The sequence below is a fragment of the Schistocerca piceifrons genome, chromosome 3 (assembly GCF_021461385.2).
Source record: "Schistocerca piceifrons isolate TAMUIC-IGC-003096 chromosome 3, iqSchPice1.1, whole genome shotgun sequence".
NCBI lineage: Eukaryota > Metazoa > Arthropoda > Insecta > Orthoptera > Acrididae > Schistocerca > Schistocerca piceifrons.
Genome location: NC_060140.1, coordinates 619,000,349 through 619,013,942, shown reverse-complemented (window position 1 = coordinate 619,013,942; position 13,594 = coordinate 619,000,349). Strand labels below are relative to the sequence as shown.

Here is a 13,594-nt window from a genome sequence, read left to right as displayed (position 1 = left end):
TAGTGTGCCGATGCACATGACGGAAACATGCGCTAGTACAATTACAGTATACACAAAATACAAAGAAGAAAAACAAAAATTAACTCTGGACTTTTTTTAGATAGCCCTAAATGTGATACCAATAATAGTATCACAAAAAACCAAATCGCAAATGTCTTAGGTGCAATAACTCACTGACCACAGCTGGACAGCACATAGAAACATAACTAATGAGAAAAATAGTGTATATGCTATAGTTAAAATGACTTGTAAACATTAACATCGGATTCGAGTATGTGTTATTAATTTCCACACGAGATAGTGCCAAAACTTCGGGATCAAACTGATGCGGACGATGAAGGCTGCTAATATGTTTTGAGATAAGAGACCAACCGTCGGAAATAAAGCGCGTGAGTCAGAATCGGTGTAAGTGGCAGTACATAAAAACATAAACTACAATCTTCTGTGATGGGTGCATGATGGATATTTTCCATTGGGGTCACATGAGGTTGCTGGTGTACCAAACACCTCCGGAAACTGAAATCGAACACGTTGTAGAACCCTAGATGCTTGTCTGATTGAGCAAAATATGTGTACTATATTTCTGACTATAGAAAAATTTAATGTGCCATTGTGATCACTAGATTCAAATTGGTGGTGCCGCTTTGAACAATTGGTACGAACTAAAATTTTGACGCTGTCGACTCCGACATTTTTCTTGCCAAACTTAGCAGCCTAAATTTCTTACCATGTGCAGTGCAATAATTTCGCTCGTGCCTGACGTTTCGCCAGCAATGCGTCGTGTCCGCCACTATAAAGCCACAATGGAGGCAGGTAGTATCAGGAAAACCCCAGGATTGGTCCTATACTGCCTTATACCATATGTACGCTGATGACCTCTAGTTGTCACACATGCACGCTGATGATCTCTGACTGTATCTAAGTGCAAAGCCAATAAACCTAAAAACAGCTAACGAAAATCTCAGTACCGATCTCTGAGCACTATTAAAATGGGCAGGGAATATAGGGCTACAGTTCGACCCATCCAAGACCCAAGCTGTCTGGTTAGTTATTCTACGATGATTAGCCCGAAATATCGGGAATCCCTACCAACTGTAACCCTAAATGGAAAACACATACCTCTCTCCTTCAGCAAAGAGACTGGGAGTAATAACAGATGAAAATCTAAATTGGTAATTGGTCTGAGCACGTAACAGCTGATGCCTTTTTGCACATTGCCTACAGAAATATAAAAATCTCTTCCTTCTTGACCTGAAAAATTAATTTGTATAATCACTTAATCACTTACAAGTTTATTTTTCAGGTCAAGAAGGAAGAGCTTTCTAAACTTGTACAATCACTTACACCCCCCCCCCCCCCCCCCAATGAACCATGGACCTTCCGCCTTCCGTTGGTGGGGAGGCTTGCGTGCCTCAACGGTACAAATAGCCGTACCGTAGGTGCAACCACAACGAAGGGGTATCTGTTGAGAGACCAGGCAAACGTGTGGTTCCTGAAGAGGGGCAGCAGCCTTTTCAGTAGTTGCAGGGGCAACAATCTGGATGATTGACTGATCTGGCACTGTAACACTAACCAAAACGGCCTTGCTGTTTTGGTACTACGAACGGCTGAAAGCAAGGAGAAACTACAGCGTAATTTTTCCCGAGGACATGCTGCTTTACTGTATGATTAAATGATGATGGCGTTCTCTTGGGTAAAATATTCCGGAGGTAAAATAGGAGTGCGGGTAAGCTACAACATACAGCATAGTGAACACATTATTGTGGCCAAGATAGACACGAAGCCCACGCCTACTACAGTAGTACAAGTTTATATGCCAACTAGCTCTGCAGATGATGAAGTTGATGAAATGTATGATGAGATAAAAGAAATTATTCAGGTAGTGAAGGGAGATGAAAATTTAATAGCCATGGGTGACTGGAATTCGACAGTAGGAAAAGGAAGAGAAGGAAACGTAGTAGGTGAATATGGATTGGGGCTAAGAAATGGAAGAGGAAGCCGCCTGGTAGAATTTTGCACAGAGCATAACTTAATCATAGCTAACATTTGGTTCAAGAATCATAAAAGAAGATTGTATACATGGAAGAAGCCTGGAGATACTAAAAGGTTTCAGATAGATTATATAATGGTAAGACAGAGATTTAGGAACAGGGTTTTAAATTGTAAGACATTTCCAGGGGCAGATGCGGATTCTGACCACAATCTGTTGGTTATGAACTGTAGATTATTACTGAAGAAACTGCAAAAAGGTGGGAATTTAAGGAGATAGGACCTGGATAAACTGACTAAACCAGAGGTTGTACAGAGTTTCAGGGAGAGCATAAGAGAACAACTGACAAGAATGGGGGAAAGAAATACAGTAGAAGAAGAATGGGTAGCTTTGAGAGATGAAGCAGTGAAGGCAGCAAAGTAGGTAAAAAGACGAGGGCTAGTAGAAATCCTTGGGTAACAGAAGAGACACTGAATTTAACTGATGAAAGGGGAAAATACAAAAATGCAGGCAAAAAGGAATACAAACGTCTCAAAAATAAGATCGACAGGAAGTGCAAAATGGCTAAGCAGGGATGGCTAGAAGACAAATGTAAGGATGTAGAGATTTATCTCATGAGGATTAAGACAGATACTGCCTACAGGAAAATTAAAGAGACCTTTGGAGAAATGAATATCAAGAGCTCAGATGGAAACCCCGTTCTAAGCAAAGAAGGGAAAGCAGAAAGGTGGAAGGAGTATCTAGAGGGTCTATACATGGGCGATGTTCCTGAGGACAATATTATGGAAATGGAAGAGGAGGTAGATGAAGATGAAATGGGAGATATGATACTGCGTGAAGAGTTTGACAGAGCACTGAAGGCCCCAGGAGTAGACAACATTCCATTAGAACTACTGACAGCCTTGGGAGAGCCAGGTCTAAGAAAACTCTAGTTTCTGGTGAGCAAAATGTATGAGACAGGCGAAATACCCTCATACTTCAAGAAGAATATAATAATTCCAATCCCAAAGAAAGCAGGTGTTGACAGATGTGAAAATTACCGAACTATCAGTTTAATAAGTCACAGCTGCAAAATACTAACACGAATTCATTACAGACGAATGGAAAAACTGGTAGAAGCCGACCTCGGGGAAGATCAGTTTGGATTCCGTAGAAACATTGGAACACGTGAGGCAATACTGACCTTACGACTAATCTTAGAAGAAAGGTTAAGGAAATGCAAACCTACGTTTCTAGCATTTGTAGACTTAGAGAAAGGTTTTGACAATGTTGACTGGAATACTCTCTTTCAAATTCTGAAGGTGGCAGGGGCAAAACACATGGAGCGAAAGGCTATTTACAATTTGTACAGAAAGCAGATGGCAGTTATAAGAGTCGAGGGACATGAAAGGGAAGCAGTGGTTGGGAAGGGAGTGAGACAGGGTTGTAGCCTCTCCCCGATGCTATTCAATCTGTATATTGAGCAAGCAGTAAAGGAAACGAAAGAAACGTTCGGAATTGGCATTAAAATCCATGGAGAAGAAATAAAAATTTTGAGGTTCGCTGATGACATTGTAATTCTGTCAGAGACAGCAAAGGACTTAGAAGAGCAGTTGAACGGAATGGACAGTGTCTTTCAAGGAGGGTATAAGACGAACATCATCAAAAGCAAAACGAGGATAATGGAATGTAGTCGAATTAAGTCGGGCGATGCTGCGGAAATTAGATTAGGAAAGGAGACAAAGTAGTAAAGGAGTTGTGCTATTTCGGGAACAAAATAACTAATGATAGTCGAAGTAGAGAGGATAAAAAATGTAGACTGGAAATGGCAAGGAAAGCGTTTCTGAAGAAGAGAAATTTGTTAACATCGAATATTGATTTAAGTGTCAGGAAGTCGTTTCTGAAAGTATTTGTATGGAGTGTAGCCATGTATGGAAGTGAAACATGGACGATAAATAGTTTAGACAAGAAGAGAATAGAAGCTTTCGAAATGTGGTGCTACAGAAGAATGCTGAAGATTAGATGGGTAGATCACATAACTAATGAGGAGGTATTGAATAGAATTGGGGAGAAGAGGAGTTTGTGGCACAACTTGACAAGAAGGAATCGGTTGGTAGGACATGTTCTGAGGCATCAAGGGATAACCAATTTAGTACTGGAGGGCAGCGTGGAGGGTAAAAATCGTAGAGGGAGACCAAGAGATGAATACACTAAGCAGATTCAGAAGGACGTAGGCTGCAGTAGGTATTGGGAGATGAAGCGGCTTGCACAGGATAGAATAGCATGGAGAGCTGCATCAAACCAGTCTCTGGACTGAAGACCACAACAACATCAACAACAACAATCACTCACACTTCCAATTATTGACTACAGCAAGTTATCCTGCAAGTCATTTCAAAGGAAAGCTCAAGGCACCTGGAACTGTTGAGAATGGCTGTGTTCGTTATATTTGTGATGTTCGATTCTTTGATCATATTTCACCGTCATATGCACAGCTGTCCTGGCTGCGTGCAGACAAGAGCAGAGATTTCCACACCCTCTGGCTTCTCCATTGTCTTATCAACGTACACTGTCCCCCATATCTGTGGTCGAGCTTAAACCTCTTGTGTAAACAATGATGGCGGAAACACCCATTCCCATCAGAGCAAAATCGTTTCTGTCGCACTGCATCGTTCGCCCATTTTCTGAAAGCCCTTTTCAGTAGCAGGAACCAGACTCTGGAGAGAACTGTTAGCGATCTGTGTAATAGTTAATAAAATATCTATTAAAACAACAATAATGTTCGCCATTGTCCCTGTACGCGCTCATTACCCTTGTACATCCTTCTTTCCAAGCAGATCTTCCTCATTTCCCAGTATTCTAAGCTTGTCCAGTCTCCTTAAATTTCATTTCCAACATCTGTTTTGTTCACCCACAAAGTCTTTTTATATCTGCCACAATCATTATTTTCATTATTGCCATTATTCTTATTATTACTATTACTATTAAGACTATTAGTAGCAGCAACAGCAATAGTACCAAGTACTGCCACTATTAACTTTAATAGTTCATAGTTAGTATTATTTACTCACATCGTCACTTACAGTAAAATTGATATTTATAAGGTAACTATGATATGAAACAGATACTATATGTGAGAAACCCAGGTTCAGTGTAAGAGTGGGCCTGGCAGCCATAATCAGATGCGGTTATATAAATAAATAAAATAAATCGAACTGTTATTGTTGTTGTGAGTTTCAATGGGAAGGCTGGTTTGTTGCAACTCTCCACGCTAATTTATCATGTGCAAGCATCTTCATCCCCGATTTACAATTGCATCTTACATCCTTTTGAACCTGCTTACTGTATTTATGTCTTGTTCTCCCTCTACAGGTTTCAACCCCTCCAGCCTCTACACGCTTCTCTCCAGTACTAAATTGGTTATGTCTCAGAATGTGTCCTACCAACCGATCATTTCTTTTAGTCAAGTTACGCCACAAATTTCTTTTATCCTCAAAGCTACTCACAAGGGAACCTCCTCATCGCACCCCCCTCAGATTTAGTTATAAGTCGGCACAGTGGACAGGCCTTGAAAAACGGAACACAGATCAATGGAGAAAACAGGAAGAAGTAGTGTGGAACTATTAAAAAATATAAGCAAAATATACAAACTGAGTAGTCCATGCGCAAGATATGCAACATCAAGGAGCTTCTGAGCCTAGGAGCGCCGTGGTCCCGTGGTTAGCGTGAGCGGCTGCGGAAGGAGAGGTCCCTGGTTCAAGTCTTCCCTCGAGTGAAAAGTTTGATTTTTTATTTTCAGACAATTATTATCTGTCCGTCCGTTATGTTTTCATCACTTTTTTTGGGAGTGATTATCACATCCAGAAGAAAACCTAAATCGGGCAAGGTACAAGAATCTTTTTACCCATTCGCCAAGTGTACAAGTTAGGTGGGTCAACAACATATTGCTGTCATGTGACGCACATGCCGTCACCAGTGTCGTATAGAATATGTCAGACGTGTTTTCCTGTACAGGAATCGGTTGACCTATGACCTTGCGATCAAATGTTTTCTGTTCCCATTGGAGAGGCACGTCCTTTCGTCTACTAATCGCACGGTTTTGCGGTGCGGTCGCAAAACACAGACACTAAACTTAATACAGTGAATAGAGACGTCAATGAACGAACGGACAGATGATAACTTTGCGAAGATAAAAAAAGTAAACTTTTCGCTCGAGGGAAGACTTGAACCAAGGACCTATCGTTTCGGAGCAGCTCACGCTAACCACGGGACCACGGCACTCCTTAGTCCTTGATGCCTTTCTTGCGCATGGACTACTCAGTTTGTATATTTTGCTTATTTTTTTCATAGTTCTACACAAATTCTTCCTGTTTTCTCGATTGATCTGTGTTCCGTTTTTCAAGGCCTATCCACTATGCAAACTTATAACTAAATCTGAGGGGGGTGCGATTGGGAGGTTCCCTTGTCAGTACGAGTTGTATATAATCAATCGCTCTCTTTTTTTACCCCTGCATAGGCGGAATATCAAAGAGTGTATTCCTGGACTGTTGCTATAGAGTACATATTACTTTTGTCAACAGAAACATTAATACTTATTTCGGACAATCTTAAAGTTCTAAGTGAAGGATCTCTTACATGTCGGCCTTACAAATACAAATAGCCCCCCTAACCGGGAAGAGAGGTTAGAAGAACTAGATTTCCGTATCGCGAAGAGGACACTTGCTTTTCAAACCTGAATACGTTCGTCTATTATAAATGTCATATTATTTGCGCAAAGTCTGTTGGGTGTTACCTGAAGTTTTTTGGAATCTTTCGGCAAATTAATGATATTACAGATGCTAACGTTTTACTTCCACAGCTGAATCCAGAGCAGCCACTACCTGTGATGTTCTGGATCCACGGAGGTGGCTGGTTCGCCGGTTCCGCCGTATGGTATGAGCCCAACTACCTAATGGACCACGACGTGGTCCTCGTTACTATCAACTACCGCCTCGGCCCTCTGGGTAAGTAAACTCAAAGAAAAATGGAATACCAAATGACCGAAGTAGCAGTACTCAGTCACAAGTCTTCATGTGGGCGTTTGACCTGATAAAGCGATTTAATGTGTTCTTGTTTAAAAGTACACATTAATTTTTTTGTGATGTCTACCAGAGTAAATTGTAAAAATATCCTCAGCTGTGGGCGTGGTCATATTGTATGAAGAAAACATGAGATTTGTTCAAAGGATGTTCGACAGAACGAAACGATCGGAGTGTATGTACTGAGATACATAAATAACATATTTGATGTCCACTGACCAAAGAGAAAGCATCATTCAAGTCGTAGTTGTTATGGTAACCGAAATTTGTGTGAAAGGTAGGAATAAGATTAGTTTGGTAACAACCGAATTCTTCGCTGGGTACTTGCATAGGTTGTTTTTAACTAATTAGTTATCTAGTGATTTCTTCAATGCGCGGTAGTGCTTTGGCAGAACGTTCAATCGTGTGCGGTGGGCTGTTAAGAAAAATCCTAAACCTATCACGTACGTAGGCGCGAGGAAACAGGTAGGTCGTAGGTATAGTAAAAGATTGAATTAATTGTTGTTTTAATATGAAGATAAATGCCCGTGTACCCAGAGATCCAAATGATTGAGCTATGGAGAGCAATTGTTTCATGAAGAAACGAGCGCGAGTCTGAAGTAAGTAGTATATTTCGTTACGTGCCCAAAGTACAGACAGTTTTAAACGTCGTTTTGTAAGATTGAGACTAGAGTTAGAATTACATTTTGTATGGTATGACTGAAAATAGAGGTATGATGGAAATTAAATGTCGCGAGATCTTAACTGTATTGAGCGTTGACTTGAAGAGTGGATGAAGCAAATGCAGTGTTCATACCGCATGCTTTTACTTTCGCATTGTACAGTGTACGGTGGCGCTGCCATTTGATGTAAACTATACTGCCCTACAATCAGCTAAGCTCTACTTTCCTCATAGTCCGATGCCTGTTTTGGGGGGCGTGTGTTCGCGAAGCGGGTTGAAGCCTCCACAGAGTACTTGGTAGCGCACAGTTTATACATTGAAAGTTATGATTTGGATAATGTTTACGAATAATTTACATGACACATACAGCACATGTGTACACATATCGTTGAGAATGAGTAGTGTTTGTGTGTCATGCCGTACAGGGGGACAATTATTGAACTGTATGAAATAAAATCGCCATAATTTCTGAACCATTTGCGTTAGGTCGTTGAAACTGCACAGTTGGCCGCAGGGCATGATTGGAATTAATATGCGCATGTATGGTTTGGTCTATCGTCTAAGCCCACTTTCATGGGTTCGTCAATAAGGAAAACTGGCGCATTGTGGCGATTGAAAATCCACATTTCATGATCGAGAAATATAATTACTCTCAACTTGTGACTGTGTGGTGTGCAATCTCCAGTCACAAAATAATTGGTGCGATATTCCTCGACGTCACGGTGAGTACCGAACGGTACATGAAGGTTTTGGAAGTTGATTTCATCTCCATTATCCAAAGTAAACCCGATTTCAACAAGATGTGGTTCATGCAAGACTGAGCTCGACGCCATCAAAGTAGGAGAGTGTATGATATCCTGGAGGAGCACTTTGGGGACTGCATTCTCGCTCTGGTGTAACCAGAGGCCACTGGCATGGGCCTCGATTGGCTGCCATATTCTCTGGATCTGAACACATTCGACTCTTTTTCTAGGGCTATATTAACAAGGTGTACAGCAATAGCCCCAAAACCACTGTTGAGCTAAAAACAGCGTCGATGTTCCGATATTTCAGCGGGTATATAGAATTTCGTTATTCGGCTGCGCCACATCATCGCCAATGATGGAAGACATATCAAAAATGTCGTAACCTTAATCCGAATATCTATAGTGACGTTTAAACGTTGAATAAAGTGTGTGCACGCCGTGGTTTATAACTAATTTACGTTTCTTTCATGCAGTTCAGTAATTGTCACCCTGTAAGTACTCACCCCCACATTTCCTACTAAAACTGGAGAGTCAATGTAAAAAGTTACACGGTAAAATTTAATTCACTGTGGAAGAAGAGAAAAATGGTGAATTGCAATTTCTCGACCTAAGTATTAGGAAACAAAATGGTAGGCATGTTTTTAACATATTTAGGAAACCAACCACAACTGATGTGTTGATACAATATAATTCCTGCCATCTTAATATCCAGAAACTTTCTGCTTTTAGATCTTTGATAGATCCTCTAGAGTCTCTATGATTGAAGAACACAGAATGACTGAGCTGAACATCGTGAAACAACTAGCTAGAGCTAACGGATATCACCAAAACGTTGTTAATAAATTAATACGACAGAAACAGCGCGCGAATGCAAGGAAGAATATCGCAAATAATATTACGAGAGTCACAATACCATACTTCGGTGATATTTCGCAAAAAGTGGCTAACATTTTCAAACCTTTTAAAGTTAATACCTCTTTTCAGACCAATAATACGCTGCGGTTTAAACTAAGAAATAATTTACAGCAGGAAAGCGATAAATACGAGACAGCTGGCGGTCTATAAAATTCAGTGTAACACGTGCAAGGCAAGCTATGTAGGCCAAACTGGTAGGTCCTTTAAAGTACGTTACAAAGAACGTAGCGATGCTTTCCGGCTTAATAATTTCGAAAAGTCAGCTGTAGCCACGTATATTTGGGAAACGGGACACCCCAAGTTGGGAATAGATCAGGATCTCATTATTTTACATAGACAGGACAAAGGCAAAAAGTTGGATCTACTAGAACAGCTGGAAATTACTGTACATAGCGTGGATAATCAGAACACACTGAATGAACAGCTAACTGGTGATACAAATAACTTTTTCAAACATTTCACTGGTTTCCTTTAGTAACTACATTTTTAGCAATTGGCAGGATACTATCATTTCATGAGGTCCTTGGAACATGTATACGTTATCTGTTTGTATGGACATCTCTGTGACTTCCTTGTTTACTTGCGCCTGAGCTCACTTGCGTTTCTGTGTCGTGTTTGGCTACCTGGTGTGTGGTATCAACGAAGACGCACGGGCGGTTTACGACGATAGAGGAGAGAGCCATGTGGTTTGATGTTGAACACCACAGGCGACACGATTTTAGAGTTTTTTATATTTTGACGACTATGTGGAAGACACGACTGCAGCAAGGGAAGTAGCCACGATGTTTTAAGTTTATTATCAATTTTATTGTGCCTGGTGCATGTTCTATATTAGCGAGTTAAAACAGGTTCTTTTACTTTTTATTATTCTGATGATGGCAGCTTGACTTCCGAAACGCGTCAATATTAGTGTTTTACACTATAAACAAGTGGTTGAACCGATATATTTTTTAACATACGAGGAACCTTTTGCCAATGGCGACTGTTTGTCGCACTGCGCTAAATGGAGACTTTGAAGGTTATGGTGTTACCCCACTAAGATTTAGCATATGTAACTTGCAATTGAATAAACATAATTATTTGAACTTCTTCCCTCTCATTAAGTCACAGATAGCGTTCTCACTTCTCTTGATCTGTAAATCAAATAAATATAGCCGTGGATCCGTTATTCTGGATAGATACTTAGAAGTTATATACCGTAGTATCTGCGATCTGGGAGCGTAGATGTTATTGCACAATACAACTAACAGCATACACAAAATGGCGACAAGGTCAACCGACTCCTCGCAATTTCTTCCACTTTTTGATTACAATTCTACTAAGAATAAGGGAGGAAACATTAAATTGAAACCCACTACTTGTGTTGCTGGTACGTCAGATACCGACCGCTGCATGGATACATACAGCTGGGTTTGCTGAGCTCATTTTTGAGTCTGTAGTAGCTTTTTGAGACATTAAAGCCTCTGATAAAGTCTCCCGCAGTCGAAGAGGAAACGTTAAGCAGAAAATTATGCCTTGGCCCACGGCCTTATGACCGTAAATCAAGAATTAGCAATATGTTTTCTTGATTACGTTTTCCAGCTGTGTTCCCCATCAACTAAGATTTTATTATAGGTTTAAGAAATGGACATTATGTCTGATATAAAGTAAAGTAATTCTTTACCCGTATTTGTGGGAAATTTCACAGTGAATAAAAAGGAAGAGCATTTTGTAACATCGGGCAGATTAGCAACTGAAAATTACATTAAGATGTGCTGTAGTTGGTAGTTCTTATCATGAATATAAAAAGCCCGTAGCGCGTGTCAACTCAACAGAGGCAGGAACATGTTACTGTATTGTATTATCGCCTTCTGCTAGTTTTGTAGTAACAGTTAACAAACTGTTCGAAAAAATAACGAATTTGGCACTCGCAGACTTCGCGAAGAATATAGGACGGCGGGACATCTACAAATACATGGTTATTTGACTGCTGTATTTTGAGATATGATGTAGGTCTATACTGTACCTGAAGTGATGTAAACATTTCTGAAATGCTTTATTTGTAAAGGTTTCCTCAGTACTGAAGATGAAGCTGCTCCAGGGAACTTCGGATTGAAGGATCAGGTGGCGGCCCTAAAATGGGTCAAAGAAAACATTGAATCGTTTGGCGGCGATCCCAACAGCGTGACCATATTTGGGAACAGTGCAGGAGCCGCCAGGGTGCATTACCTCATGCTGTCTCCTAAGGCGGAAGGTAAGAATGAGCGATTTGTGTTGAACATCGAGAGGCTATTGCCAAATGTGTGTTTACAACTGTAATTTTAAGATTCTGTTCAATATTCACAGTGATACGGGTACAGACGCATCCATATTTATCATTTGTGCGCAACCCAGTCTCTTGGAACTGCAATGAACTGTCACTCCAAGTGTCTGTTCTGAAGTAACTCCTGTGAAGGGACACTTATGGAAACTGTTCCCCCTTATCAGTAGACCTAATCCGTGTCGTTCATACAATCGAACTTGTGATGGTACTCAACACATTGTAACCTCCCTCTTACTAATCGGCTTATCCTGCTTGCGATATAAAATATGACCGTGGATCGCATGTATGCCTAATGGATTTTTTTCTAATTGTATAAGGCTATCTTCCCTAAGGAAATGATACCGATAAATAGGAGGAAAGTGCACAACCTCGAAAGTCTACTAAAAGTAAAAGTAATTGAACCGAACAGGGGTATAATTTGGAAAATGAAAGTTATTTTGTGCATTCATTCACGAACAACACTGAACAGAAAGGGGTACCACTGATCATGAATCCAAAAGTTACACTAATGAACGAAAAGGAAGTAAATATCGGTGGTCAGCCCACTAGGGCAATTTAAATCCAAAATCCTGTACAAGATTATGGAAAAGAAAAACATGTATTATTAAACACTGACGTGGCAACTAAAGGTTGCCACGATTTTTCTTTTTCTTTCACACTAATTTTAAGTGAGTTTCTAATGATAAAGAAAACTGAGAAGTCACTCTTACGTTATGTTTGGCATTAAATATTGAAAAAGGGCAATCGAGTAATGATTTGAAAATATGCAATTAAAGTGTGTGTTAGTACTGAACTTCGTGACGTGAACAATGACTTTCAGTCACATGATGTCATCAAAGAAATTTAGGAAAAAAAGCAAGCACTTTTTACTTTTGCCGTCACTTATGTTGCAAATTGGATTTCATATTATTGTCTGAACAACTGGCCCTTTTTTACTGACTTGAACAGAATTAAATACTAGAATACATACCAAACCAAACAGCCATGTGCTCCAAGCTATATGTAAAATAAATAAAACTTTCGCACTCTTAATTTGTGCATTGCTTTAGATTTGGATTTTTTCCAGTGATTGATTCTCAAACTTGAAAAATGAAATAGTTTTACTTTAGTCATATACTGAAACCTCTGTTGTTCAGCAGTTAATTGAAAGTAGACTGAGGCAAAAATTCTTAAGAGAGAAATTATTCATTAATAAACTGACTGTGACTATACAATTTGTTTCTCATGACACTCAGTTAGCATATTAGGAAGAAAAGGAACAAGGATCCTGCTTGGTAACAATGTCTGGGGACAATGAGGACACAATCGCCCTGAGTTCAACTGATTATTATCTAAACAAATCTTATCAATCAAATCGCATTCAGTTGTGCTGCTGGGTTAGCCGTTAATACTTTCTACCAATGAACAGTGTTACTTCAGTGCTTTGCATACGACGAAACTCGTAGCCGACGACGAAACTGTGTTGCTGGAACTGCTGCTGTTGTTGAAGGCGGTAGCACACTGTGGAGCCACGGCTAATTATAGGAACGGGCAATCGTAATTAATACAGCCTCTTCTGTCCGTCCACTGTCCGTACTCCTGCTCTAGACATATGGCCGGCGTGCGTACATAATGCGGCCGAAAATCGTACTCTCTACTGCGAAAGTGTTAACACTACACTTCCGCACACTACAAGCGCTGGAACCTGTCTCTCCCTCTCTCCGCGCGCTCTGCGCAACAACTCCCTACCCAAAGATTTTACAACGCACAAGCATTGCTGTTATCGTTGCTAGTCGATGCAAATAACAACTCCTTTGGCTTTTCCCCAGAGCTTATAACTTTCACAGTGAAACACAGATAAATACAATGAAACGTCAACAGACTTATACCTAAATGTACACATACAGTGAATCAATGTCCTTACTTAATAAAAGAAAGCATTTA

At 40.2% G+C, this 13,594-nt stretch overlaps 1 protein-coding gene across 1 annotated transcript in view; it reads left to right on the top strand.

The window, feature by feature from the left end:
* Window positions 1–13,594, top strand: part of LOC124787607 (juvenile hormone esterase-like) — a 91,052-nt gene that overhangs the window by 49,954 nt on the left and 27,504 nt on the right. The window contains exons 3-4 of the mRNA XM_047254358.1: window positions 6,828–6,972; window positions 11,417–11,602. Coding sequence (XP_047110314.1) covers window positions 6,828–6,972; window positions 11,417–11,602 — 331 coding nt within the window. The remainder of the gene's footprint in view (window positions 1–6,827; window positions 6,973–11,416; window positions 11,603–13,594) is intronic.